The sequence below is a fragment of the Cajanus cajan genome, chromosome 6 (assembly GCF_000230855.2).
Source record: "Cajanus cajan strain Asha chromosome 6, NIPB_CcT2T_4, whole genome shotgun sequence".
Taxonomy (NCBI): domain Eukaryota; kingdom Viridiplantae; phylum Streptophyta; class Magnoliopsida; order Fabales; family Fabaceae; genus Cajanus; species Cajanus cajan.
In genome coordinates, this window is record NC_138522.1 from 51861934 (window position 1) to 51887871 (window position 25938).

Sequence of the window (25938 nt, forward strand, 5' to 3'; positions counted from 1 at the left end):
GAATTTAGAAATATTCAATGGATCGTTTTTGCCAGACATCAAACGGGCACGGAATATTGATCCAGATTAATTAAGAGCCGTGTGTTAGAAATAAGAAAGACCCAAATGTTGCAAATATATATTTAAGAAATGGCATTAATACAGTTTTTTTTTATCTTATTATTATTTATATTTAATGAAATTTATGTATGATGTGCTAAGAGAGGTATTTTTATTTCTTATTTAACGAGTCATCTTTGAATTTTTAATCAATAAAAAAAAAACATTAACGAAAATGTGCCAAACTAACTGTTCCTAACATTCTTCTTTAGGAGTTCAAAGAAGAACCCAATCACGCGTATAATATTAAATGTCAACTAAAAATGACAATTAAATTTATGAGTCTTTCTACATAAAACTTTTCCTTTTGCATTTTACTCATCGATTGCGTAACTTGTGTGTGCAATTGTGCATTAACTCTTGTTTTCCCTTCTTCCTTTAAGACGTTGTGTTTTCTCCTGTTAATATGTTTATCTTTGCTACCTTTTACGAAAAGTGGATGAACAGAGAAGTCTATAGGGTAATCTAGCTGAGTTGGAGATAAACTATCCGAATTATTTAAAACGAGTAAATGGGCATGTTAAGTGGTTAATCTTTCATTCTGACCATATCTCTCAAAGCATATCATAAGGTCATAATCTTTATTCTTATTCTTCACTCCACCAGTTCACCCTGCTAGAGTGCATTATTACATTGAGAGATTTGTTAAAAGTGAAATGGGCTATTATTGGCCATTGAAATCTAATAATTAATATATGGTCGTGTTTGGATGGATATTCTTGAAATTCATAAAATTTAAAAATTTTAAGATTTAAATTATTTTAATTTTAATTTTTATTATTTATTAAATGTTTTATTTAGATATATTAATTTAAATTTTTAGTTTGGATAAGATATTTAATTTACACACTTGAAAGAATTAATTTTAAATATATATATATATATATATATATATATATATATATATATATATATGGAGGGTTCAAACGACATCGATGTAACTTTTATTAAGTGTAACACCTCTCAATAGCTTTATATATTAAATGTGAATTTTGTAAATCCAACCGTTAGATTGAAAGTTCATATCACTTTATATGTGTATATCAAATTTTGTTAAAATCAAACAACAACTTGAGGGTAATCAAAGTGTTCATATTTTAGTATATTTTGAAATAAATATATTATGTCAATTTTGTTTTATAAGAATGAAGTATCAAATCATCTTTGGTTAATATAAAATTCTGTATATATGATCTAAGAGATATGAAGTTTCAATCCAACGGTTGGATTTACAAAATTCGCATTTAATATAAAGTTATTAAGCGGTATAACACTTAGTAAAAGTTACATTGGTGTAATTATAACCTCCCTCATATATATATATGTGTATATATATATATATATATATTCAAATTTTAAAATTATATTTTTGTGAAATAAAAAGTTTTTCAGTTTTAAATATTTAATATATATTTTGAAAAATTAGATAATATTTAGTAATTTTTTAAAAAAATAAATACTCAATAATTATAAAAGACTATTGATTTTTTTTTATAAGAAAGAGAGTGAAGGGATAAATAATTAAATGAAGAGAGAGAGGCGAAAAGGAAAGATAGAAATAGGAGAGAGAGAGAGAGGGAGGGAGAGAGGGGGAGAGAGAGAGAAAGAGAGAGGAAGGATAAAGAGAAAAATATATATACAAGTGAGATAAGAAAAAAAATAAATTTTTTTACTTTTTTGAAAGTTTAAAATTCTACTATTTTGAAAAAATTCTCAAATACTTAAATAAAATTCTTCAAGAGTTTTCTTTTCAAAGGAGACATTTCATCCCAAAAGATTTGAAATTTCTAAAAAAAAAACAATTACTCTCTTAAATTCCCTCACCTAAAAATACCATAAGAAAAATTTGATGGTATTTATTTATAGGTGGTAAGTAAGACACAATCCATCATCTTAATATGGTTTGAACCCTAAACCTCTCTAAGGTTAATTTGGATATATTCAAAATTTTAAAATTAAATTTGATATATTTTTAAAATTTTGAGTTATACTGAATATAATATTCTTAATCTGATTAAATATTTTACGATCTTTTAAAGCACTTAATACTTTTGAACAATTATGTATTAATAATAAATTTTTCCTGATTAATAAATAATATTTTGCATAACAAATATTATATTTATAATATTTATAATGATATTATTTATTTTTAAAATTAAAATATTAAAAATATATTTTATATTTATTTTATTCTATAGTTTAATTAAATATAATGTTTTAAGCATCAAGTTGATTTAGTTTTATCTCATATATTTTAAGTTTGATTGAATGAGAATTTACATAAATGACTTGACTAAAATTTTAAACCAGGTATAAACAAATATAAATTCGTGCTAACGCTCCCTTCTTCTCCTGCAGTATTTATAGAAATTTATTTGTTTTACTATTTTTTTTGCACTCTGAATGATTTTTCACTTAACAAAGTTCTCTCTTTACTTTTCTATCTGTTGGCGTCCGTCTAAACCCATTTAATTCAAAATTTCTGATAAAAATTTACTGATAAAAAAATGATTTAATTATTGACTAAAAAAGTAACAAACTATAAAGTTATTATATTTATATAGCAACTCCTCTTACTATAATAATGATGTTTAATCATCTTTGACATATGGTTAAGAGATAATACAAATTATTATAGGAAAAGAGAATGGAATATATAACACTGTTAGTAATGGTAAGTTTCTTTTGTTGGACGAATCGAATCTTTAAAGTTGGAAATGGCTTCATGCCATCATTTCTTGGATAAAAACTTCTGTAGCCAAGTTAATTATAAGACTTGTCAAACCACAATCATTCAAACATCAAATCTTCATATCTTAATGCCAAAGCTGATCTCGTTAATTAACTCAAAATAGAAAGCGTTTTTTTTTTCCTTGTTTTCTGCCATTGAGGTATACTAATTTCTCCAGAGACATCAATCATTTGTGTATATATGAACAAAGACTTTAGCACTACGTAATACATGCATGTTATCATGTGGTTCATGTACAGGTAAGGAATAGAAGCTAGCAACACACGAGGTTCACTCTACCCTAATCTCTAGAACCCAAAAAAACTTCATTTAGTGGTATCAAATAGAAAAAGGAAAAGAAATTGAAGAAAACTTGCCCCAACCTTCTAACGAATAGATCTAGTATGTGTCAACTAAGTGCATGTTTAAAAGAGATTAATGTTAAAGAATAATCATCTTTTAAGAATATTTCTTCAAAAATTTATTCATTCGGTTACTAACTTAAGGGAGCAAACCAAACAAGACTGAAGACTCAGGTTCCAAATGTTTTTACTAATGAAATGATAAAAGGTAGTTTTGGTAGTACCATTTTAATTACAAACAGGGTTAAAAATAAACAACAAAAATGAAACATGATGTTATCGGAATCGAATTAATCTAGTATGGGTTTACGATAACGTTTACATCTTAATTAACTCAATCAACTGAATTAGATCTATGAAAAACTTATATACAATAAAATATGAAGAAAAAAAATCTAAAAATAAATAATATTCTATAGAAATTGCGAAACCATTCTTGTAAGACATATAAACACTCGGGTACTTTATATAGAACAGAAAATGACAAAAAAATAATAATAATATTCTATGGAATAAAAAATAAAGTGTGTATTAAATATATAGAATCTAAGCATAAAAATAATATTAATAATTTTCAATAAAAAAAATTGTCATATAATAACACATATAGTATTTATCATTAAGAATTATTTTTACTTACATCATAAATATAATATATGTTAATATATTATTAAAAGGTGTTGTATAAACTATAATAACTCATAATATATATTATTGAATTTTATTTAAAATTAATATTAAAATTATATATAGATATATATGTTAAATATATAAATTTATAACTGTATACGTAATATTTAAGTATGTAATATTTATTGTAATGATTTATCATTAAAAATAAAATAATTATAAATAGTATTTACATATATAGAAATAAACACAAGCCGCGGCGATTGAAAGCGCTAATTAATTTCCTGTATATAATTGTTTCTTCAGTAAAAATTTCTGTAGCCAGTGCAATGTGGACAAGTGATTGTCAAACCATAATCATTTTGTTGTTAGTTGCTTTCATTAAAACAATAATTTACTTATAGACATTGTAAATGTGACAACTAAGTCAATACAGTCAAAATATTCTCACCCGAGTACCTCTTTATATATACGTGTGTTATATGTTTTTTCATATTATTATATATTTAAAGTCAAATTGTCTTGAAATTATTATAATTATGTGCCATGACTAATGAAATAGTGACCATATAAGTCACGATTTACTCTAAAGTCGTGTTTGGTTACTAATATTTTACCAAAAATATATTTGAAAAATCTGCTATATATGAAATCATGGAGAAAACTCAACTTTTTTATGATTTATTATTTTGTAAAATTACTAAGATTTTAAAAAAGAAAGAGAACAATTTGCATCAGGCGAAAAATGCTCAGCCAAAAAGCATTACAGAAAGGGATTGATCTGTAACAAAAAGTTTATGGTGTAACTCATTCCCGACATGCAGAATGAGATATACAGGTAGAAGGACAGAAAAGACTGAAAGAGAATATAACAAAATAAGCGAGTTTACAAAAGATGAGAACATCGACAAATAAAAATAAAAAGTGAGTGTAAACATGACAAAAGAGAACTAAATGTGAAAAATAATTGACAGTGATGTATATACTTTCACGTTACCATATGCAGCAGGCAGCAAAAATTGAATTTCATGCTAAATATATATAAATTCATATATACATGCTTACATAACTTTTAGAAATACAAGACAAGGGTGAAGCTCCATTTCACAATCAAATCCCAGAAGAGAATTGACAACAAAAAGAAACTTGCATGCGAGACAATTATTGCAAGTCATTACACTATAGAAGACACTAAAAAGCCATTACAATAAGCAAGCAATAACATTGGATATGCCATGGTGGGTATACATATATATATTCTCTTAATTAATTCTTCCTTCATTCAAACTTGTTCATCAGGGCCTTCATGCTTCCAAATTGCATTAATCGGTTTGCCATTGATCCAATCCCTGAGCCTAAGAAGCACGAAAATAATCATTCCACACAAAAAGCCAAGAGCAGCACTGGACCCCACCAACGAAACCGCAGTACAAACAAGCATCACAAAGGAATCTTCCTTAGTATTCATGTCCCTAGAAGCCATGGCTAGTTCAATCCCAGCAAACAACAGCAACACTCCTAATATCCCCACCGGAAACTGGTTGAAAAAGTGAGCCAAAGAACTTCCCAACACAAACCCTAAAACCAATTTAGCAGCACCAAGAAGTGCCACACACCCCCCACTCCTCCCTCCAAATTTGTATTGCCCTGCAAGCCCACCAGCCCCATGGCAACATGGCATGGCCCCAAACCACCCTCCCACAAGGTTCATCAACCCCACAGTCACTGAGAGTGATGTCACTGAAAAATCCTTCCCCGGGAACAAATCTGATGAGAGCTTGCAAACGGCTATCACTGAGTTCAAAAGGGACAATGGAAGCTGAGGAATTGTGCCCTTTATGAAACCTTGCTTCCATGCATGTCTAGACATTTTCACCACCTCTATAGAAGAGGGTCCAAATTTAATCTCATGAACCACTCTAGGCCTTCTTACAAAAGCCAAAACCACACCCAACACAAACACCAAGAAAGCAGAAGGAAGAGCAAAAATAACTCTTTTCGCTCTTCTCACTCTACTTTGGACTTGGGTTTGATGGATTGATTCTTGTTCGTCATCATGGTGCTGGTCATCGCCAGCACCATTTATTATAACAATAAAGCAAACACATACTATGGCAAGAACCAATCCATCAAACCCAAGCCAGTGCCGTTGGTCCAATGACTTGGACTTAGGCAAATCCTGCACTTTCCTCACGTACTTAACCGCGGTTAACGCGAAGGACAAGCCTTGTGCAAGCTGAATCCCCCTCACAACGCATTGGGGAATGAGCTTGTAAACGAGCTGCATGAGGCCCGTGACGCCGAGCACGAGCAAGGTTGCTCCGGTGAGGATGCCGGAGGCCATGATCTCCGGCACGGAGAAGGAGGGGTCGGCGAGGGCGACGGCGGCGATGGACTTCATGGGCTGGACGGGCATGGGGACGCCGTAGATGGCACCGGTGATGATGTTGTACATGCCGGTGAAGATCAATGTGGTGCCGAGGTTTAGGTTCTTGGCTAGGGTTAGGGACAAAACTATGGGTATGTATGTGCCTAGGTCACCCATGGCGCCGTTGAGTTCGGCCCATTTTGAACGTAACACCAAGTTGCTTTTCACTTTCTGCACGGTGGAGGAATTTGGCTCTGAAGTGGGAGGGGGTGGTGCCATGGAATCAATTGGAATGGATGAAGTGGGAGAGTATCTTAGTTAGTTAACGTAAACAATATATGATGGTGACAATGAGGAAATTGAATTCTGCATTTATAGGGTAGTAAACTCACTGTAGGGAGCATCTTTACATTTTAAATGAATATCTTTGTGCACTGTGATTCAATGGTGCAGCAATAAGGAGAGGATGACATAGGGTTTAAGTGGATCTGAAATTGGGGAAAAAGTAATTATTGCATGGTAGGGTATAATTAGGGTTTATGGTTGAGAGCATAAACATGTGATGGAGACCATAAATCTTAAGTGTTCTATTCTGACTAATATACGGGAATCATGTAACTATTGTATGGTAGAGTGGTATATATATAATTAGGGTTTAAAGCATAGTGTTACTAATTCTAAATGTGACATGGGAATGTTGTTGAAAGGAAAATAGATTCTACAGAGTGCGGTGTTAAAGTTGGAGAGAGAGTAGCTGCTGGAGAATTCCGATTCCGTTGAGAGAGGAATGAAAGCCCTTGGAGAATGCTTATTCAACTGGCGTGCGGTGTGGCAGCACTGTAACGTGTTTACTGTTAATTGTAATAGAATATGAATCGATTCTATTTATAAGATTTTGTTGTGTGGATAGGTGTTTTTGGGTGTTTAGAATTTAACAAAATAGATCTGATGCATTTTAAAGATGAGTTGAAGTTTAGTCTCAACTTAATTCAATGTCCTGTATTTAATCATTTTTAAATAATTATAATTTCTTAGTTTAATAAATATATTTTTAACATTATATTATATTATATTAGTTATAATATTATTTTTATTGAAATATAATCATATATATATATATATATAATTTTATAATTTATTACATGTAATATTAATTTTTTTCATAGACATGATTTATGTAGTGTTATAAAATTAATAACTAAAAGTTAATTTATACTTATAAAACATAATTTTCGCTGACTGAATATTAATTTCACATCAATGCTAATGAATTTGAGAATATCATATAACTCCTGTATTTTAAGATAAACTTTACAATCATTGAATTAAAAAATTGGTTCATGTAGTGTTAAATTTAATATATTATACTAAAAAACTATATTGACTTAATTTTACCTCATATTTATTGGGTCTTAATTAGTGATCTTATCAAACTTTTGTATAGGATAAATATAAATTAATAAAAAATTTACTATTTCCCTCTTAACCGACACAGTGGACTTCTTTCAAGTGATATTGTATTTGAGTTTAATTATATAATTATGTAAAATTTTAATTTTAAAAGAAAAAATTATTATTTTAATATTTTATTTAACTCAAACATATTTATCTTACAAACATACATGTGATTTAAAAAAAATTGAGAACCAATAATTAATCTATATTTATAAGAGATCACTTTCACTAATTAAATATTATTTTAATATATATATATATATATATATATATATATATATTTTTTTTTTAATAATAAGCCAATGTGTTTATTGCAATATTTTAAACAAAAATACATTTATATTAAATTATAATTCTCTTATCAAATTCCTATCAATAATTTATAAACTTATCACTTATTATATCCTATTATTTTTCCTCTTTTGATCACATTTCTTGCCACTTCATGTCACCAACTAACCCAACCACTTATGATTGTGTGACGATCATCTGCATTACTTGCATCAATTGTTTATACGCAATACCATTAATATCCAATCAAAGCACAGAATATTGCTTATTTCCACTGTGCGAGCATCTCATCTCATGTCACGACCATGTAAATTACATCCATCATTAATTAATTGAATAATTATGTTCCTCGTTGACCTAGATGTCACATCTATTTCGGGCATCACCACTTTGCTGGTACCCACCAGCTAACATAATTCATAACTTGCAAAGTGAATTAGTACTATTTCTAAAGAATATGTTTTCTTTCGCATGAGTTGACACTTATATTTTTTTCGTATTTTATCTATACTTTTAAAAGTTATCATTTTTCACTGTGTTTGACACGAAAATTTTAATTTATAAATATGTTTTTAAAATAAATTGATTTTATGAAACTGAAGATTTTAAAATTTATGATTACTTTTAATAATTATTTTTTAAAAGTTGTTTTATTATATAATTTTTATTTAAACAAAATTAAGTATGTTAGAATCAATTTTCAGTAATTTTATTCAAATAAAATTTTATTTTAATTATAATAATAATCAATTATGCATATAATCAGTTATCAAAATAATGTAATTTTTACAATTTTTTCAAACATACCTTTAATATTGTAGATGTTAAAGAAAGAATATTTGGTATTCAATTTTCTATTATATGGGTTGAATATTAGAAATAATATCGATTGGTTGTTATTATTCTTTCTAAATAATTGAATTTATGAATCACCCTTAATTAGTAATTGAGGATAGTAAATCATTTTATAATATTTACAGAAAAAAATATCGAGAATAGGTGATAAGTAAAAAAAATTTGGCATGGTATCATGAGTCTCTCTTGAGATATCCTCCCATCACATTTTTTTTATAAAAAATTTGTCTCTCAACTTGGTTTCTAGTTTGGGTTTATTGTTTATAGAGTTAATTGTGTACCATTTTGGTTCGAGTTTTCATTGTTGACTCCTCCTGTTCATGGTTTCATATTGTTGACTTTATCCTTGTTCGTGTGAGTTCGATCATGGTAACGAGTAATTTTTGCATCCACTTCATTGACAAAAACTATATTGCTTGAGAATATTGATTCAAGATGTTCATCAAAGGTAAAAAGCCTATGGGATCTTGTGGATGGTACCTTCACTGTACCCATCCACATCGTTGATGTCATTGCTGCTTGGCAAATAAAGGATGTCCAAATTATCACTTGGATTCTTGCTACCGTTAACATGCTCATCATGATTAATAATTGGCATCCCTTCTCTATTGCAAAGAATACACAGCCCTTTTTAAAACACATTTACACTTATATAAATATATATGAACTTGATTAAAATACATTGATGAAAAAGAAGCGTGTCTCCTAAGTGTTTGTGTATAAGTTGAGAGGAGATTATAAAGAAAATATATAAATAAATAAATAAATAAAAATATTTGTTATGGTTGGTGCAATAAAAATTTAAAATTCTATGATTTATATAAAGTGACTACAGTATATTTTGTCCAAAATTTATATTATTAATAAATGAAATTATCTCATTTTGTGTTCACATTTTTTTTAACAATTTTATCTTTATAATTTTTTTTTATAAATTAGGATTTTTTTTTAATTTTTTTATTTTTATAAATTTAACTTCATAACTATCTATATTTTTAATAATCATTCACTATTTTATAAATTTTATTATTTATTAAAAATAATTCATCGAATCACAAAATATCTTTTGCAATTAGTTGAACCACTATGTTTCTTGAATGCTCCGTGGTATTGTTTATTTTCGTGTTGGTTTTACTGACAAACTGAGGCCTTATATCTTGTGGGGCCGTGAAAATGGGTTTAGCAAGCCCATATCAAAACCAGAAGAAGAGAGCCCATGGCGGTGACTCTATTTCGTTTGTGCTTGGTCCTACGTGACACTCTCATCTAGAATTCCATTTTCCACTCTCTCTGCATTTCTACTTCTCGTTTATCCCAAAACAGTGTATCCCTTTTGCCGCGGCGAATGTGACAAGGTAAATTAAACTAAATTCCCCCATCAAGATTTTCTACCGTTAGTGTTACACGACTTCACACACTTTAATTTTTGAGAATGTGGATGGTAAAAACGTGAGCAAAGAACAGTCATATTAGGTACCAAAGTGCTATGTTTATGAATTGAAAATGGGTGTTATGTTAATTTTAATTTGGGAATTGTAGATGCCGAGAATGGAGGACATTCTGAACCTTCCAGTGCAAGACCCTGTTTGTCCCGAGTTTTCTGCTGCTCACATAAATTGGGTTAAATTGGAAGGTGGTCGCCAAGGTGGTGATGATATTGCCCTCATTCCTTTTGCCAGAGTTGATGATTTTGTGAAAGGTGAATCATCCAACCCCGAATGTCCTGCGAGTTTCCGGGTAGAATCGAGAAGGAAGAGACCTGTAGGCAGCATTGCCAAACCAAGGGTTGATGGTTATCTCGAATACACACTGTAAGATCAGTTTTTTTTTTTTCAATTCAAACTCGCAAAATATGAAAATTTAGTCACTATTTTTTAGAGTTTAATTTTTATGCAACTTAGGAGTCAACCAATCAGAAATCATGACTCATATGACTTTCAAGGTGTTATTGTAAAAGTCAATATGGTTATGGTACATGACAATTTGTGATTGAATAATTTGGTGTATAGACTATTTATTCATTTTCCCCCTTGAATTAACAGGCTCTTTTTGTGTTATAATTTGTGTGATTTAAACTTCAGTTGACTTGAAATCTGAAAAGCTTTGGCTAATTAGCAATATGGAATTATGCGTTGATATTTAGATACTGGTGTTCTTATGGTCCTGAAGACTACCGAGAGAGTGACTCGGGTGTAGGGGATGGCACGAGCACCAAACCTGCTTCAGGGAAGGGGAGTAGGCCAGGTCGGCGTCATATGATGAGAGGGTGCCTTTGCCATTTCACTGTTAAGAGACTGTACACCCGGCCCCTCATTGCGCTAATCATATATAACCAAAGAAAGCACGTGGATAAATCAGGGGCGCCATGTCATGGGTTACTTGACAGGGATGCAGTAGGGACAAGAGCTATGTATGCTCCACGAATTTCGGATGAGTTACGCCAGAAAGTGATGTATATGCTTTATGTTGGAATATCTTTGGACAAGATAATACAACACCATGCAGAGGGGATGCAGAAGCAAGGTGGGCCCCAAAACCGTGATGATTTCCTCACTCGAAATGATGTGCGTAACATTGAAAGGACTATTCGAAATTCTTCTCATGAGCTACATGAAAATGATGAATACAGTGTAAAGATATGGATTCAGCGCCATCAGAAGCATGTTTTTTATTTCCAAGATAACTCAGGTTCAGAACCATTTGTCTTGGGTATACAGACAGATTGGCAGCTGCAACAAATGCTTCGTTATGGAAATAATAGTTTCCTTTCTTTTCATTCGAGTTTTGGCTTGAAGAAGATTAAGGTAATGCATATGGTTTTTGCATTAACCTTTTCAAGCTAGGAAACTATTTATTTACATTTTATTATTAAGTTATGTATGAAGTCATCACTGGCCAAAGGGTATAACTTTTAGCTTATTTACAATGAATTTTGATGGAAAAAAAAAACATGTTAACATGAAACATATGTTGTACATCTAGGAGCCGTCTAAATCATTTGTAATTAACCAATTTCATCGACATAATCATGAAGAATCATTTATGATGAAAAATCAATTATAACAATGTTGCAGGACTTTAGAATGTCTTATACTTTTTTGCTTCTTGTCCCTGACAGTATCCCGTATGTTCTTTACTTGTTTTCAATGCATCTCAAAATGCAATTCCGGTTGCTTGGATCATCACTTCATCTTTTGTTGGTAAAGCTATTCATAAATGGATTCTATTGCTATCTGAAAAATTGCGAACCAAGGATCCCAGATGGAGGCCCAATGCTATTGTGGTTGATGATCCATCTTTGGACTATTCTATCATAAGGTAAAGAGATTGGTGTGATTCTTTTTAGTTTCATTTAACTTTTTTGTTTTTTTATGAGATCCTGTCTTAGTTGCAAATGGAGTGAGATTTTGCTTATTGCAGAGAGGCTTTCCAGTGTCGCATCCTATTATGTTCCTGGCATGTTCGCCGTTCTTGGATTAAAAAACTTTTCAAAAAATGCTGCAACATTGAGGTGCAAAGGGAGATGTTTAGGCACTTGGGATGGATTCTGTACTGTACAAGAGGTTGGCCGAATGCCATGGATGCAGTTGAAGAGCTTATGCAAATTTTTGTCGACCAGTGTGCCTTCATGGACTATTTCAAGAGCCACTGGCTAGCTAGTATAGGTATTGTTCAAGTGATGATTCATTTTCTATTGATTGAAGAAATATATGATCTTGCTGTAGCAGCCTCACATCATAATCAGTTTTGATATGACTCATTCACATTTTATATCCAATTCATTTCATCTCAGTCTCACCTGAAGATGATTGCCTTCAGCTTTGTTGGGCGATAGTCACACTAACATTTTTACAGTTGACTAATCATTTTCATTTTAATTAGTGAAGTATCCAATCCTTTGATTATTTTGAGCATTAATGCTGTTTCTTGAATAATTATTTTGCTGTGCTATCTCATGCAGATATGTGGATTAATGCCATAAAATCACTCCCCGTGACAACTCCTGAGACACATGCTGCAATAGAATCCTATCACCTAAATTTAAAATCCATTCTTTTGAAGGAGAATTATGCTAATTTCTGGTTAAGAGTTGATTGGTTGATCCACACTTTAACTACTGAATTTCACTCGTTATACTGGCTAGATCAATACAGTTTAGAGACTGGGTATTTTGAGAATCTACGGAACAATTCTTTCTCATCTAATGCTTGGTATCATGCTCTTCAAATTCCAGATGTGGATGTCATACTGGATGAGCAAAATCTCCATCTTTCCAAAGTTTTGTCTCAGACTGACAGAAGTTTAATGTATACAGTTTGGAATCCTGGTTCAGAATTTTCACTTTGTGATTGTTCCTGGTCCAGGCTGGGAAACCTCTGTAAACATGTCATCAAGGTGGCCACTTTCTGCAGAAGCCGACAGGTTGCAAGACCATCATTGTCTGCTCAAGTTTATAAACAGGCTTTGCTGACTCTTCTTCATAATCCTCCTGATGATCCTTTAGTTCTGGATCATACAATTCTACATGTGACCCGTTTGCAACAAGACATTAAAGCCTTGGAAGAATTGTCCAACAGTGGATTGCTCCAGCCTATAGCTCCTGATTTGAGTTCTCCAATGACTGAAAATCCTCTTCCTTTTCAGCGCATCCAGTGAGTGACCCATTTTGAGAATAGATTAACTATGTTCAAGTTAAATCACATTTTCGTGCTTATCAACTTGAGGGTATGTTGTGATCCTTGAACGATCAACTTGCAAGGAAAGGATAAAAAGGGATATAACCGTGCTTTCAACGAGGTTCCATAACTATTTGGTCCATGAAACCACAACACTCTTTGCAGAAGTTACAGTCTTGAAGTGCTACTTATGGTCCGAACATTTATTTGTATGTCGTTGTTCTTATCTTTATTTCCTTTTATTTTTGTTTCTCTTTGGGGTGGGGGAGGGTGAGTAGGCAAGATTTGTGTTGTCGATAAAATTCATGTAGGAATGTTTGTGTTATCTTTTTTCCTCATGCACTGTTTCTTTCAGGTAAAGCATTCTTGACCTTCCAAATACAGTGTAGGTGGAGTTTGACCAATGGTTATCGGAAGTTTGAGGTAGCTTCTCTATAGAATTTTTTATGCTGTTATCTGGCAGGCATGACATACCATCAAATGCTTTTGCCACTTGTGTAGGATGAAGATGAACTCCAGGGAGCCAAAAGAAATGAGAAGGGAAGGAACAACCCAGTCTAGGTTATGTTGAGGTTCATAAATGCATTGAGACTTTAAGGTGTTTTGCAGATCAAACCACCACGCAGTCAGTGTAAGCAAATATTTCTCACATCTAATATAACAAATTTATCTTATTGCTTTGCTTTATATTCACTATACCTAATATCATGTAGTAAATGTTTCCTTGCTGGTGTTCCTTTCAACTAACCTGAGCTGCTGTGATTGTGAGTTTGATCCGTTGTTTTTGAATCAGCATGCCTTGATGAAGGCAGTTACAGGAATTCAAGTTATTCATGCTTGATGAAGGGGCTTCATTCTATAACTAGATGCATTTCCCAATTCCCATTAAGCTTGAAGTTGCTTTGAAATCTGCCTAGTTGTCTTATTTTTCAAGAGATCTTTCTTTGTATTTTGTGCTGAAAACGCCAATTATGTGGTGGTTTCATGGCATCTGCATTTTCAACTTGTGCACTAGAGCGATGTGAACCGATAGTTGAATAGGCATTTTCATTAAATTTCATATTTGATTCACACCATGTAATATTTTTGGATTTGATATGTCTCAATTGATTCAATGATTTGCAGGTCGTGATCATTGGAAGAGATATTCATTTGATATGGTGTCTCTTGGTGTAGGATACTCGGGTGATAAGTCGTTAGATGTCACATGATAAAAGGTGCGAAGAAATGTGAACCAAGACGTGCGCTTAGGCAATGAGCCCTGCCACATGATAAAAGATGCGAAGAAATGTGAACCAAGACGTGCGCTTAGGCAATGAGCCCTGCCGATCCACCTTACTTAAGTTCAACATGAGCATCATCAGAAGAGATATTACTCTCTCTAAAAAGAAAAGAGACTTGCACGGTTGAGGTATCCAAAAGTACAGTTTGAGATCGATTGAAATTTATGGGGCATTGTTTTTTGTTCTACCCATAAGGGGGTATGCTCATAAGGGGCTTCTTGAATAAGGTAATTTTTAAGCAATTTGTCAAAAAATGTAAAATAAAATAATAATAATAATAATAAATACTAGTTAAGAGTAGCTATTGTTACGTGTGTTCTACTTGGTGTATAGGTGAAACTAGTCCGGATTGGACTAATCGCTGAGAATCAGTGGTATAGTTTATTTGAGCCTTAAGTTGGATCGATTATGCATTTGACCCGTTTTAAATCGAAGTGAACCGATCAATTTTTCAATACGACTAGTAAATCAGTGGATCAAATTGGTTCAACTACAAATTTTTTTTAAGGAACCACAAAAGTAACAATGAGAATTGAATCTTGTTAATGAAAGACGAAAAATTCTTATTAAATATAACAATGACTACTTGTTTTAATATATTTATTTGTAATATATGCAACTTAAACAATTTTTATAATATATTATTAATTTTAAATTATATATTCAATAATATAATATTTATGTAGATATTACATATATTATTTTGTGATATTAATTACAAGTATTATATATGTACATATTATTTATATTTTTAATTTATATTAATATATAATTTAATATGTAATTTTTTTAATGTATTTCTTTATACAAAATAAAAATAAAAATAATTTTAAATAAGATAAAAATTAAAATTTAAAATAAGAAATAAATTTATTAAAATTTATAAGTATAAAATATATTTAATATGAATATTTTAAAAAAAATAATTAAAATTGAATCATGTAATTTAATTAGTAATTCACTAATTTAACTTTTGGTTCATTAATCTAATATCTTAATTGATTTGAATCCAAATTTTAAAATTATGGGTGAAATTTTATTTATTTTCTTTTAAAAATAGTTGGTGAAAATACGTGTTAGAACTTAGAAGCGAAGTTTTATTTCTTATCTATGCAAAACTAGTAACATTTTGCTAATAAACTTGTGAGAAGTGGCTTGTAACAGATAAATGTGTAAGAATTAATAAAATAATATGTGATATGTCGTGTGATAAGAATTTAGTAACATTTTATTTTTTAATAACTTAATCTCCTTTTATTTTTGAATAACTTAATCTCCTTAGGGATCAAGAATCTGGCATAGACAAATTATTTATTATCCTTGATAATTATTTTATTTTTGAATCTGATATAAAAAAATGACATGATTGCACATCAAACCGTCCAATAATTTTTCAATATCTAGTAGCTCGTCACACTTAAAGGTGTGGTTAGAATAATCAGACCCGATGGTACTGCTTACATAATCTTTTGTAGTTATATAGCCAAGAGACAAAGAGCACCAGTATGATGGAATGTACAACCAAGACTAGAAGATTTATTAGATTTTCTTAAGTTACAATCTTGATATAAAAAAATAATAATAAATAGTTAGACGTAATCGTAATAATTCTTACGCAAACCAAAACCAACACATTTCTTGTGTGATAATGTATGTTCAGATATATCCATAACATGAATGAATCAATTAACATATTATACTTTGATTGCACCCATCTGCACGTCTGTGCACACACTTCCGTAAGGAAATTGTTGTGTATAAGTTGGTCTTTCATTCGGAGCAATTTTCATACTGATCCAATTAGCAACATGTAAAATTATGTCCAATGTTAACTGACTATTTAAATAAGATAATACAAAAATAAGAAAGTTAAACATTATTAGAAATTAATTAATTAATTTTATCATGACTTTTAATATATTTTCAATGTGATTTCTAGCTAGTGAAAACCTATCAATATGACAATCAATACCCTTAAACTATATTAGATCTGTGTTTACAAATGTCATGCTCAGCTTTCAGTAAATCTCGCAATGATTGATCTTCGATCTTCGAAACGCATTATTGAGAACATGATAAACGAAACCTTTCCACTTGGCACGTGTCTGAACATGATAAACGAAACCTTTCTACTTGGCATGTGTAGATAGACACGCACTTCCTCTTTCGGCCTCGTAAAGCTTAAACTAATAGTTAAGTTATGGAAGTAGATAATTATGCAACAACTTAAGTGCATATATTTAATTGCCACGTATGATCTTGACGTTCATTTCACATGGGAAAATTCCATGCATCTTCTCTTGTTAATAATTTTCTCTTAAGAGATAAGCTTGGAAATTGAATGAATGCTCAGAAAGCAAAAGAATGATTGACATCCATTGACCATACTTCGTATAGAAGTGATTGCAGATTACTAGTACTTAGGAAGTTTAACAATTTACTTTTCTTAACATATTCTTCATAAAAATTTGTGTGAATCATATTAAGCATTCCTTTCAAAAGTCACAAAAAATAAAAAATAAAAAGAAAACGAATTATCTGTGAACATGAAATCCACACTATTTATTAAATTTTATTAATATAATTTGTTTATTTTATAAAATAATTTTTTTTATGTTAAATACGAACAATTATATGGCATGAAAATATTTTTATGAATTTTTTAAATGAGATAATTTTTAGAAATTTTTTAATTTCTTGTAATTTTTATTTATCATAATTATTTATAAATTAAATTTTAATATTTTAAAATTAATTATTAATAAATAAAACTAATAATAAATTATAATATAAATTATTTATTATACTAAAATATAATTTATACATTCAAAAATATTTATTTACATGAATTTTTTAAAATAATATATATTTAATATAATATATATTTATATATATAATTTATTATAAATTTTAATTTTATATAATAAATATTTAAAATGTATAATAGTAGTAAATAATAAAGTTGAAAAGACTTTATCTTCTTATATTTTATCCTCACCGCAGACGATACATTCCCGAAAATAACATTTTGAAGCAAAATCTCTCATTTGGAACCGTTGAAAAAGAGAATAGAAATTAGAAAGAAGGAAAAGACTGGAAAAAAAAATATAGACAACAGTACATATTTTTTTCTCATCGAAGAGAAAGTGAAAAAAAAATATTTTTATTATTATCTCTTCAATCTACATTTAATTTGTTTTTCTTTATTTTGTTTTCGTTCAAACAAACAAAGTCATTTTCTTTTCTTCCACGGAAGAGAGAACAAAATAAGAGTAATCTATTATATATAGTAAATGAAAAAGGATTATCATTTCAGTTGCATTTTATCAACTGTACATATAATAAACAAATTAGAATATTTTTTTTTTATACTAATTATAAGATCTTACTCAAAAAAAAAAAAAAAAAAAGCAGTTTGGGTTTTTACCAGATTCTTGACTTCAACCTTGCCATGCTTGATGAACTAGACTGGAGAGTTCTTTCCAACCCCAATGCTACATGACAATAATCCCGGAAATGGGAGGGTCGCAAATGACGTATAAGAAACAAAGACCATATACACGTTTGGAAAGATCCCTGGCTTCGTGATCTGATAGATAACAATTTAGAGTATCTGGAAAACACAACCTAGCAATAACACCAAATGAAAACCTCACCCCATAAATTTTTTAAATGCAATATCGATGTCGTTGCATTCTTCACGAAAAGTAAAAGTTTCGGTATCAAGACATGCATACAAGATAACAGAGGTCAACATATAAAAACCATCTTAGCCCACAAACCGTTTATGTCGAATGTTATGGAAAAAGAAGCCACTGCTCTGCTAGCTGCTTTAGAATGGATTAGAAAAAAAAGGTTACACCATGTTCACATTGGAAGTGATTGTAGATATGTAACATATGGGATAGCTCAGGAAATACCCAACCTCACCGAAAAGGTAGAAATCTTCTTAAGTTACTGTCACACTTCTATGTTATTACTAGACTCTAGCAACAACTCTTGCTTTCTATCCACTTCCGTGTATTTAAAACTCTATTCAGTTGGATATAATGAGTATGTTTTTATTAAAAAAATGACTTATTTTTAATATTATATTGTTTTTTTATTTATATATAGTATATATTTGAAAAAAAGTATTTTTTAAAATTAATATTTAAAACAGATTAAACACCAAATCAAATTGAAAATTTTGTCCTATAATAAGAAGAATAGATAGTATCTATATAACTACATTTTCTAAAATAGTATCAATTAAAAAGTTGGTACATTAATATTTTAAAGTATGAATGATATTTCATTTTTATTTAACAATTAACAGAATTAGTATAAAACTCTTATTCTTATAGGAAGCTTAGAATTATATTACATGTTACCAATAACAATTACCATGAGAACAATTAATAGAATATTTTATTGCGTGCGTTTAAGATGTTGATAGAGATGAATTACTGCTTCTAATAATTAATATTATATATTCAGATTAAAAAAAAAGTAAGATTGAAGAACATTTGTTGGTATGATTATGAGTAGGGAAAGACAAACCGACCATGTCCGATAACCGAACGTAGGGCGGTGTCGCTGTCGTGTGGACGGTGTCACAATATTATTGTCCATACGTCACTCAATGAATATATCTCGTGCTGACACGTGGCCAATATATTAGCAACGTGCCCCTTTCAAATCAGCGCGCACGTATAATCTGTGACAAATTGTGGTGAGAGTAAGGGCAGTTTTGAAATGAGATACAAAATCTGCCCTTATCAATAATGTATTTAAGTTCTTAGATTTATAAAAATAAATTAAATTATGACATTTGTATATATCACAATATAATTTATTATTACAAATTTAATAATTTAAATATATTAAATTATTATAATTTTTTGATTATAAAGTTAGAGGATGATTTTCCATCCTCTTTGAAAGTGACAGTTTGAGAAGGCTCTGGAAGGAAACGAAGGTGGAGCGCTATAAATTCAATTCCCATTCTCATTCCAATTTCCCTGCGCTCCTCCTCCGAATCCCTTTCTTCTGGGTCAGGAGAGATTCCAATCGGAGCTCCCATTATACTACACGTCGTCGTTTATTAAGTTCGATATCGGTCTCTCCAACTCCAAAGTTCGTCGTTCTGTCACATATTATTATTATTATCTTCTCTTCTCTTTCCATGCTTTTACTTTTCTTGTCCATGTATTGCATGTGTTGTGCCGTGTTTCGAGAAATGCAGTACCGTTCCCAAAACTTGCTTTAATTCATGTTGCTAATTCACTAATTCTCAAATGCCTGCGATTGCGTTTCTGTTGAACGGCAATGAGTTTTACTTTTAATCTGGATAATAACCGAAAGTTCCTGTATTTGGAAATACCATGATACGTGTGTGTGTATGAAGCAATCAAAATGAATTCAGTGTGTGTGATAAGGAAAGTTTCTGCATTCATCTCGTGGGTGTGTATTCTGTATTCCGCTGCAGAATCACGAATTCCATTGTAGTGTTATATCTGTCAGAGGATTCTTCTCTAACAAGTATAATAGCCGTCCTATTCGTTTCTGTAGGATCTGCCTATTAGTGAGCCTAGACTATACCGAATTACGCAAACAATTGGACTAGTTCTTAGTGTTATGTTAGTGTCTTCATATTATAACACGTCATTTTAATCTTAAAGAGCTATTATTGAGAATCTCTATACATATTCTTTGCCAGTTATAATGATGGGCAAGGTGCCACTGCCACTGCCGCCATAATTTAGGGGATTTGTGAATACAACAATTTATGGATATTTTGATGTGGAAGAGTGATGTGGGTGGCTTGCAACTGTGAGTAGAGTAGCAATGTTTTGCAGGATGATGTTATTTGTATACAAAGTAAACCACCCAATGCAAACGCCACAAGGATACTCTTTATTTATGGAGGGTAGAGTGGCTCCAAAAGCGCACCTTTTATTGCCTTATCCTCCTTACAATTTGTCTACAATACCTTTTATCAGTTTGTCTTTAACACCTTTTATTAGCGCCTGCAAAACATATTTGGTATGGTTGAAGCATGTTATGGAATTTACTTTTGCATAATTCATGACGATTATGCATCTGTTTATTTGCCCGTTATGAAAAGTGAAAGGGTTTGCTTGATGCTTCACCTGTTGTTCTGTCTGTAATCATCAAAATACCAATCTTCATTTCTTTCTTCTTTCATCCTGCTTTTCATCTACATCCTGGCCAAGTTGCTTGAACAGACAAACCTATTTTGAATATGGATAAGGACTTAATGTTATTGAATCTTGAATATGGTTAACGACTTCTTGTTCTTGAATCTTGAATATGGATAACGACTTCTTGTTCTTGAATCTTGAATGTGGATAAGGACTTCTTCTTGTATCTTGAATATGCGGATTAGTCCTTCCTTGAAATAGTGTGAATGTTCCTTTTGGGGAAGTGGCCATGAACTTGAATGCATACTTTATCGAGTGAACTAACTAAAAGAAGAGAAATAAATTCTAATTTAACGAAATGGGATATATAACAGTGAAGATTATATGAAATTTATATTAATAGGTTAAATTATTGATCTTTATGGTTTCACTGAATTTTCAAATAGGATTTTGTAGTTTATAAAATTTTAGCTAGACTTTTATATTCTTAAAATTTTTAAGTAGGTGCTTATAGTGTAACCGAGTTTTCACTGCAGTCCTTAGAAAATATAAAACTTTACAATTAAGAACTTAACAATGGCACAGAATGACCTGCAGAGACTACAAACAAACACTGATGGAGTTTGAATGGAGTTATAGCCAATAGGGCCTATATAGAAACTTTTTAGGAGTGTTTGAAAGGGCTTATTTGGTCTTATGACCTTATAAGCTTTTTTTAGTTTTCTTTAAAAGGTTTTGTGAGCAAGTTTATCAAAATAAGTTTTTTTACCCGAATTCACAGTTAAGTTTATGTATAAGCTCCCATTAATAAACACGTTATGAAGCTTAGTTAAGTTGCTCTTCCAGATGTATCCTGAAAGTTAAAAAACTTTTAACCTATAAAGGCTTATTTAAAATTTAGTGCAGCTATAGGGACCAATTGAATAATTAACCAAGTATTTGGTTTTGGTAAGTTTCAGTTCTTGGAGGAATCGATGCAGAACTTTCAAGGTAGGATTTCTCCTTCATGGACAATAAAATCAAGACACGTACTCTATTTTCATTATTTAGAACGCATTTGATCGAGTGATATATTGCTTTCAAAATAGGTTGGAGCGTCTGTTGGTTGGCTCCAGTTTAGTGGGATTTGGTTCCAGGAGTTCAAGAAATCAAGTGATCGTTCAATTGGTTTTTATTTACTGCTAGAGGCTGTCAAGCACCCGACTGCTACATTGTAGTTTATGTGGAATTATTGTATATGCTCTTGTTTTGGTGTGTTCCCTCTTGCAGTATTACTGATTGGAGCTGGCCAACCTTAATTCAATTTTGTTGCTGCTTTCAATTGATCTTCAGCAGTGTAGAAGAAAGCAACAGTGTATTCGGTTTTACCTGGCTTGATGGGGGTGACAACATATGCCTTTTAGAAGTCTTTCTTATTTCTAAACATTTTCTTACATGCAGGTCACCAGGCTACTGCCTGCTTCTAGATAGCTTATAATCTTATCTGAAGATAGCTAGCATCATGGGAGAGGTGGCAGTAATGCACTCTGAGCCTCTGCAGTTTGACTGCAATGACATGAAGCATATGACTGAGAAAGATGTGTATAATCTACCTTCAAATGAAGAGCACATCCTTGAAGAAGAATCAAGTCAATCCACAAATCAGAAAAAGATCAATGATTTGCAAGAGAGAGGATACATGGAATATGGGTAAATCCACTCATTCCTACACTAATTTTTGCTATTTAAGTTTTTGAATTCCCTTTTCTTTTGTAAAAGCCATAGGTTTCTCCTGCAGATGCCAACATTACCGAAGAAGATGCCGTATTAGGGCTCCCTGTTGCAACGAGATTTTTGATTGTCGCCATTGTCACAATGAGACAAAAGTGAGTTAAATACCCAATCTAGTATTTCACCGTATGAATTGTTTTTTTTTTCAAATACTTTATGGCTGTTGACCTGTTTACATAAATGATATGGTTCCACTTCCATCTTATTTAATATTTCATATTTCAAGACATCCCTTTGAAAATCCTTCTCTTTTTCGATTTCTTGTAATGGAGACGATATGCATAGAACTATAAGGATAGACTTATAATTGATTTCTTTTTTCTCGGCCTTTCATTATTGGGGTCGTTTTGTGGCCCTGCCTATGAGAAAAGGTTGTGTAAAGTCAGTTGATTCAACCTTCTGTTTTTTTGAGGTTTTAATGCGTGATCCTTTTTTAATGGGTCTCCATAAACCATATGCAAGCAGACTTGCAATGAATTTGGAATGTAGAATGAAATGGCATCGTTGTGTTTGATTTTTATGTTTAGTATTCCTTGTAATTTGGCGTTTTATTTTCTTTTTTTTGGGTAGAATAATATCAACATTGATCAGAAGCATAGACACGATATTCCACGCCATCAAGTTAAACAGGTATGATCATATATTTTAAAACAACCTATATATCCACGATATTTTGCTGCATTTCACTGTTGAGGCAGTGCTAATCAGTTATTCTGATATATCCAGGTGATATGTTCGCTTTGTGGTACCGAACAAGAGGTGAGTTTAGATTTTCTTATTACCTTAATATACAACTGACCTTGCATGTGAGCATGCACGATCACTCATATACCTGTAAAGAACAAAACAATGGATTGTTGACTGGGCAATTACCGCATGAAGTTGAATTTACTGAATTGTTCATACATTGGTCGAATTATTTGTGAAGCCATCCATTAGATCATTATGAACGCTGAGATTGCATAACTTAGAATCTTCAATGAAAGTAAATTTTTCTTGTGTCATATGCCTCTTCCAGGTTCAGCAAAACTGTATTAACTGTGGTGTTTGTATGGGCAAGTACTACTGTGGGACGTGTAAGCTCTTTGACGATGATGTAAGTGCTTAGTCCTGGAAATGTTTTCTTTTTTCCCATTTTTATGTTAAAAATTTTTATTTTACTCTCTATCTGTGAGATGAGCTCAAGCCAGTGTCTATTTTTTGAACTGTAGCAAGTAGTTTGGCAACGGATATTGGATTGATTATATGAACTGTTAAACCATCCAGATTATCATCGCGTAGCATGTTCTGTAAACATAGAATGTGCTTGATTATAACTGAATTATTATTTTTATCTGCGGCAGGTATCTAAGCAGCAGTATCATTGCAGTGGCTGTGGAATTTGCAGGTATGAACTGTCAATTAGTCAAGTAATCTGGTTAAATTGTCTATTGCTTCTATACGTTGAAGTGGCCCTGTTTTTCTTGGTCCTGTTGTTTATATAGCTTGTCTCTTTAGTTTAACGTACTTTGCTTTGTTAGATTGATGAATTCTATATAAGGATTCAGACTGATTGATTCTGATATGTTTTGATACAGAACTGGAGGATGTGAAAATTTCTTCCACTGCTACAAATGTGGTAAATAATAGTTTTCGTTTCCTATGTTTTTTGATAAATGCTTAATTGCTATAGTTTTAAAGCGCTTTTACCTACTGGATCATGCTTCGATGATTTCTTTGCACAGGTTGTTGCTACTCAACACTGCTGAAAAACAGTCACCCTTGTGTGGAAGGAGCAATGCATCACGATTGCCCCATTTGTTTTGAGGTAAACAGTATACTATGTTCTTATTGCAGCACAGTGACTCTTACCAATTTGAAGAATTGCTAAAGTTAACGGAAATGCACCAAATTTGATGATTACAGTTTTTGTTTGAATCTCTGAATGATGTCACTGTTTTGCTGTGTGGACATACAATACATAAGAGTTGCCTGAAGGAAATGAGGGAACACTTCCAGTGAGTATCAAGGAGCTCTTGTTATCTCCTCACTTGTCCATTTCCATCTGCTCAAAGTCCTATTGGAGTGTATATTTAATTTTTGTCCATGATTCCTCAGGTATGCGTGTCCTCTCTGCTCGAAGTCGGTTTGTGATATGTCAAAGGTTTGGGAGAAATTTGACTTGGAGATTGCTGCTACACCAATGCCTGAACAATATCAAAACAAAATGGTTAGTGTCCTTTTGTTTCTTTCTGTGTAATGATGTTGTATGCTGTAGGCCGTCATGTTAACCAAGCAATAACAAATCAGTAGGGTGAAAGTTGTAAGTTGTATAATAAATCAGTAGTTAACTTGTATAGAGTATTGTTAAGAATTAAGGGTTTGTTTAGGTAAACTTTATATATATATATATATATATATATTTTTAAAGTGCCTCTGGATAAATTTATCTTAACAAACTTTAAATACTATAATATAGAAAAGTTACCTCAAGTATGATGAACTAACTGTGATAGTCTCTAACAGGTTTGGATCCTTTGCAATGATTGTGGCAAAACATCTCACGTTCAATTCCATCTTGTTGCTCAGAAGTGCTTGAACTGCAAGTCCTACAACACACGGCAAACAAGAGGCTGAGCAAGTGGCAATGGGTACTTATAGAACTACTTTTGATTTCACTTCATTCCTGTGTAGCTAGTGGCAACCCAAGTGCATCCTTCATTTAGTACGAGGAAAATGCATGTGGGGATCTTTCAAACTGATTTGGTGTCGGGGGTAGTGTTGGTTCAGGTGTTGTCGTGTTGGTAGTTTACGGTTGGGGAAAGCTAATTACTGTTGCCCTTTTAGTGTTCCGTCGTGTAATGTCTTGTTTGGGATATTGCCAACCTTCAAATTAGCTGTGTTCCTCGAACTTGGTATATTTTAAGAATTGAATTAGGACATTGATGAACGTCGTCATGTTATCTTATAAATTGGTCTAACGTAACCTTCATCTCTTCCTGGATCTGGATTCTCTTTATAAACATTTCATGAAATTGATTATAGACAAAATAAATATACAGACTGAGAAAATGACGAGATATGGCTGGAAAAAAATAAACCACCTGGATTGTGTTCGTGATCACGTTTTGGGTAAGGTTTTTTGAAGTGCAAGTAAATACCATTTAAAGTGAGAGTGGCTTTTGTAATTTTGGTAGCTTCAGTCGTAAGGTGAAAGTTAGATCGCTTCAATCAGTTAAAATAGAAGTATATAATTGAATGGAAATGTTTAAAAGAGAAAAAAAAATTTG

General features: G+C 31.5%; 3 protein-coding genes across 9 annotated transcripts; 2 read left to right on the plus strand and 1 right to left on the minus strand.

Annotated features, from left to right (window-relative positions):
• Positions 1 to 4962: 4962 nt before the first annotated feature.
• Positions 4963 to 7239, minus strand: MOT1 (molybdate transporter 1). The gene has a single exon (XM_020369807.3). The coding sequence runs from the start codon at positions 6470 to 6472 to the stop codon at positions 5108 to 5110; it is 1365 nt and encodes a 454-aa protein (XP_020225396.2). The 5' UTR covers positions 6473 to 7239; the 3' UTR covers positions 4963 to 5107.
• A 2749-nt stretch (positions 7240 to 9988) lies between these two features.
• Positions 9989 to 15057, plus strand: LOC109809093 (uncharacterized). 3 transcript variants are annotated; one of them, XM_083077571.1, is made up of 10 exons: positions 9989 to 10149; positions 10334 to 10605; positions 10938 to 11598; positions 11913 to 12112; positions 12215 to 12459; positions 12756 to 13446; positions 13559 to 13679; positions 13826 to 13893; positions 13972 to 14101; positions 14596 to 15057. In XM_083077571.1, the coding sequence occupies exons 2-8, from the start codon at positions 10334 to 10336 to the stop codon at positions 13838 to 13840; spliced, it is 2205 nt and encodes a 734-aa protein (XP_082933697.1). In that variant the 5' UTR covers positions 9989 to 10149; the 3' UTR covers positions 13841 to 13893; positions 13972 to 14101; positions 14596 to 15057. The 3 variants fall into 3 exon arrangements, with proteins under 3 accessions (XP_082933697.1, XP_082933698.1, XP_082933699.1); XM_083077572.1 differs by having other exon boundaries at positions 14647 to 15057; XM_083077573.1 differs by lacking the exons at positions 13826 to 13893; positions 13972 to 14101; positions 14596 to 15057 and having other exon boundaries at positions 13554 to 13679.
• A 4654-nt stretch (positions 15058 to 19711) lies between these two features.
• On the plus strand, positions 19712 to 25598 carry LOC109809254 (CHY-type/CTCHY-type/RING-type Zinc finger protein). Of its 5 annotated transcripts, none has more exons than XM_083077577.1 (13): positions 19715 to 21889; positions 21988 to 22253; positions 22340 to 22588; positions 22677 to 22764; positions 23240 to 23299; positions 23396 to 23428; positions 23688 to 23765; positions 24013 to 24056; positions 24247 to 24287; positions 24394 to 24476; positions 24575 to 24666; positions 24767 to 24878; positions 25175 to 25598. In XM_083077577.1, the coding sequence occupies exons 3-13, from the start codon at positions 22401 to 22403 to the stop codon at positions 25283 to 25285; spliced, it is 930 nt and encodes a 309-aa protein (XP_082933703.1). In that variant the 5' UTR covers positions 19715 to 21889; positions 21988 to 22253; positions 22340 to 22400; the 3' UTR covers positions 25286 to 25598. The 5 variants fall into 5 exon arrangements, with proteins under 5 accessions (XP_020228099.2, XP_082933703.1, XP_020228095.2 ...); XM_020372506.3 differs by having other exon boundaries at positions 19716 to 19871; positions 20455 to 21889; positions 21988 to 22588; XM_020372508.3 differs by having other exon boundaries at positions 19716 to 19871; positions 21859 to 21889; positions 21988 to 22588.
• The last annotated feature ends 340 nt before the right edge of the window (positions 25599 to 25938 follow it).

Coding starts and splice junctions, on each gene's coding strand:
- MOT1 (XM_020369807.3), bottom strand. CDS start 6,472: ATGGCACCACCCCCTCCCACTTCAGAGCCAAATTCCTCCACCGTGCAG.
- LOC109809093 (XM_083077571.1), top strand. CDS start 10,334: ATGCCGAGAATGGAGGACATTCTGAACCTTCCAGTGCAAGACCCTGTT. Junction 11,599..11,912: donor TTGGCTTGAAGAAGATTAAG/GTAATGCATATG, acceptor TGTCCCTGACAG/TATCCCGTATGTTCTTTACT. Junction 13,447..13,558: donor CTTCCTTTTCAGCGCATCCA/GTGAGTGACCCA, acceptor TTGCAAGGAAAG/GATAAAAAGGGATATAACCG.
- LOC109809254 (XM_020372510.3), top strand. CDS start 22,401: ATGGGAGAGGTGGCAGTAATGCACTCTGAGCCTCTGCAGTTTGACTGC. Junction 22,589..22,676: donor AGAGGATACATGGAATATGG/GTAAATCCACTC, acceptor TTTCTCCTGCAG/ATGCCAACATTACCGAAGAA. Junction 24,288..24,393: donor CTTCCACTGCTACAAATGTG/GTAAATAATAGT, acceptor TTCTTTGCACAG/GTTGTTGCTACTCAACACTG.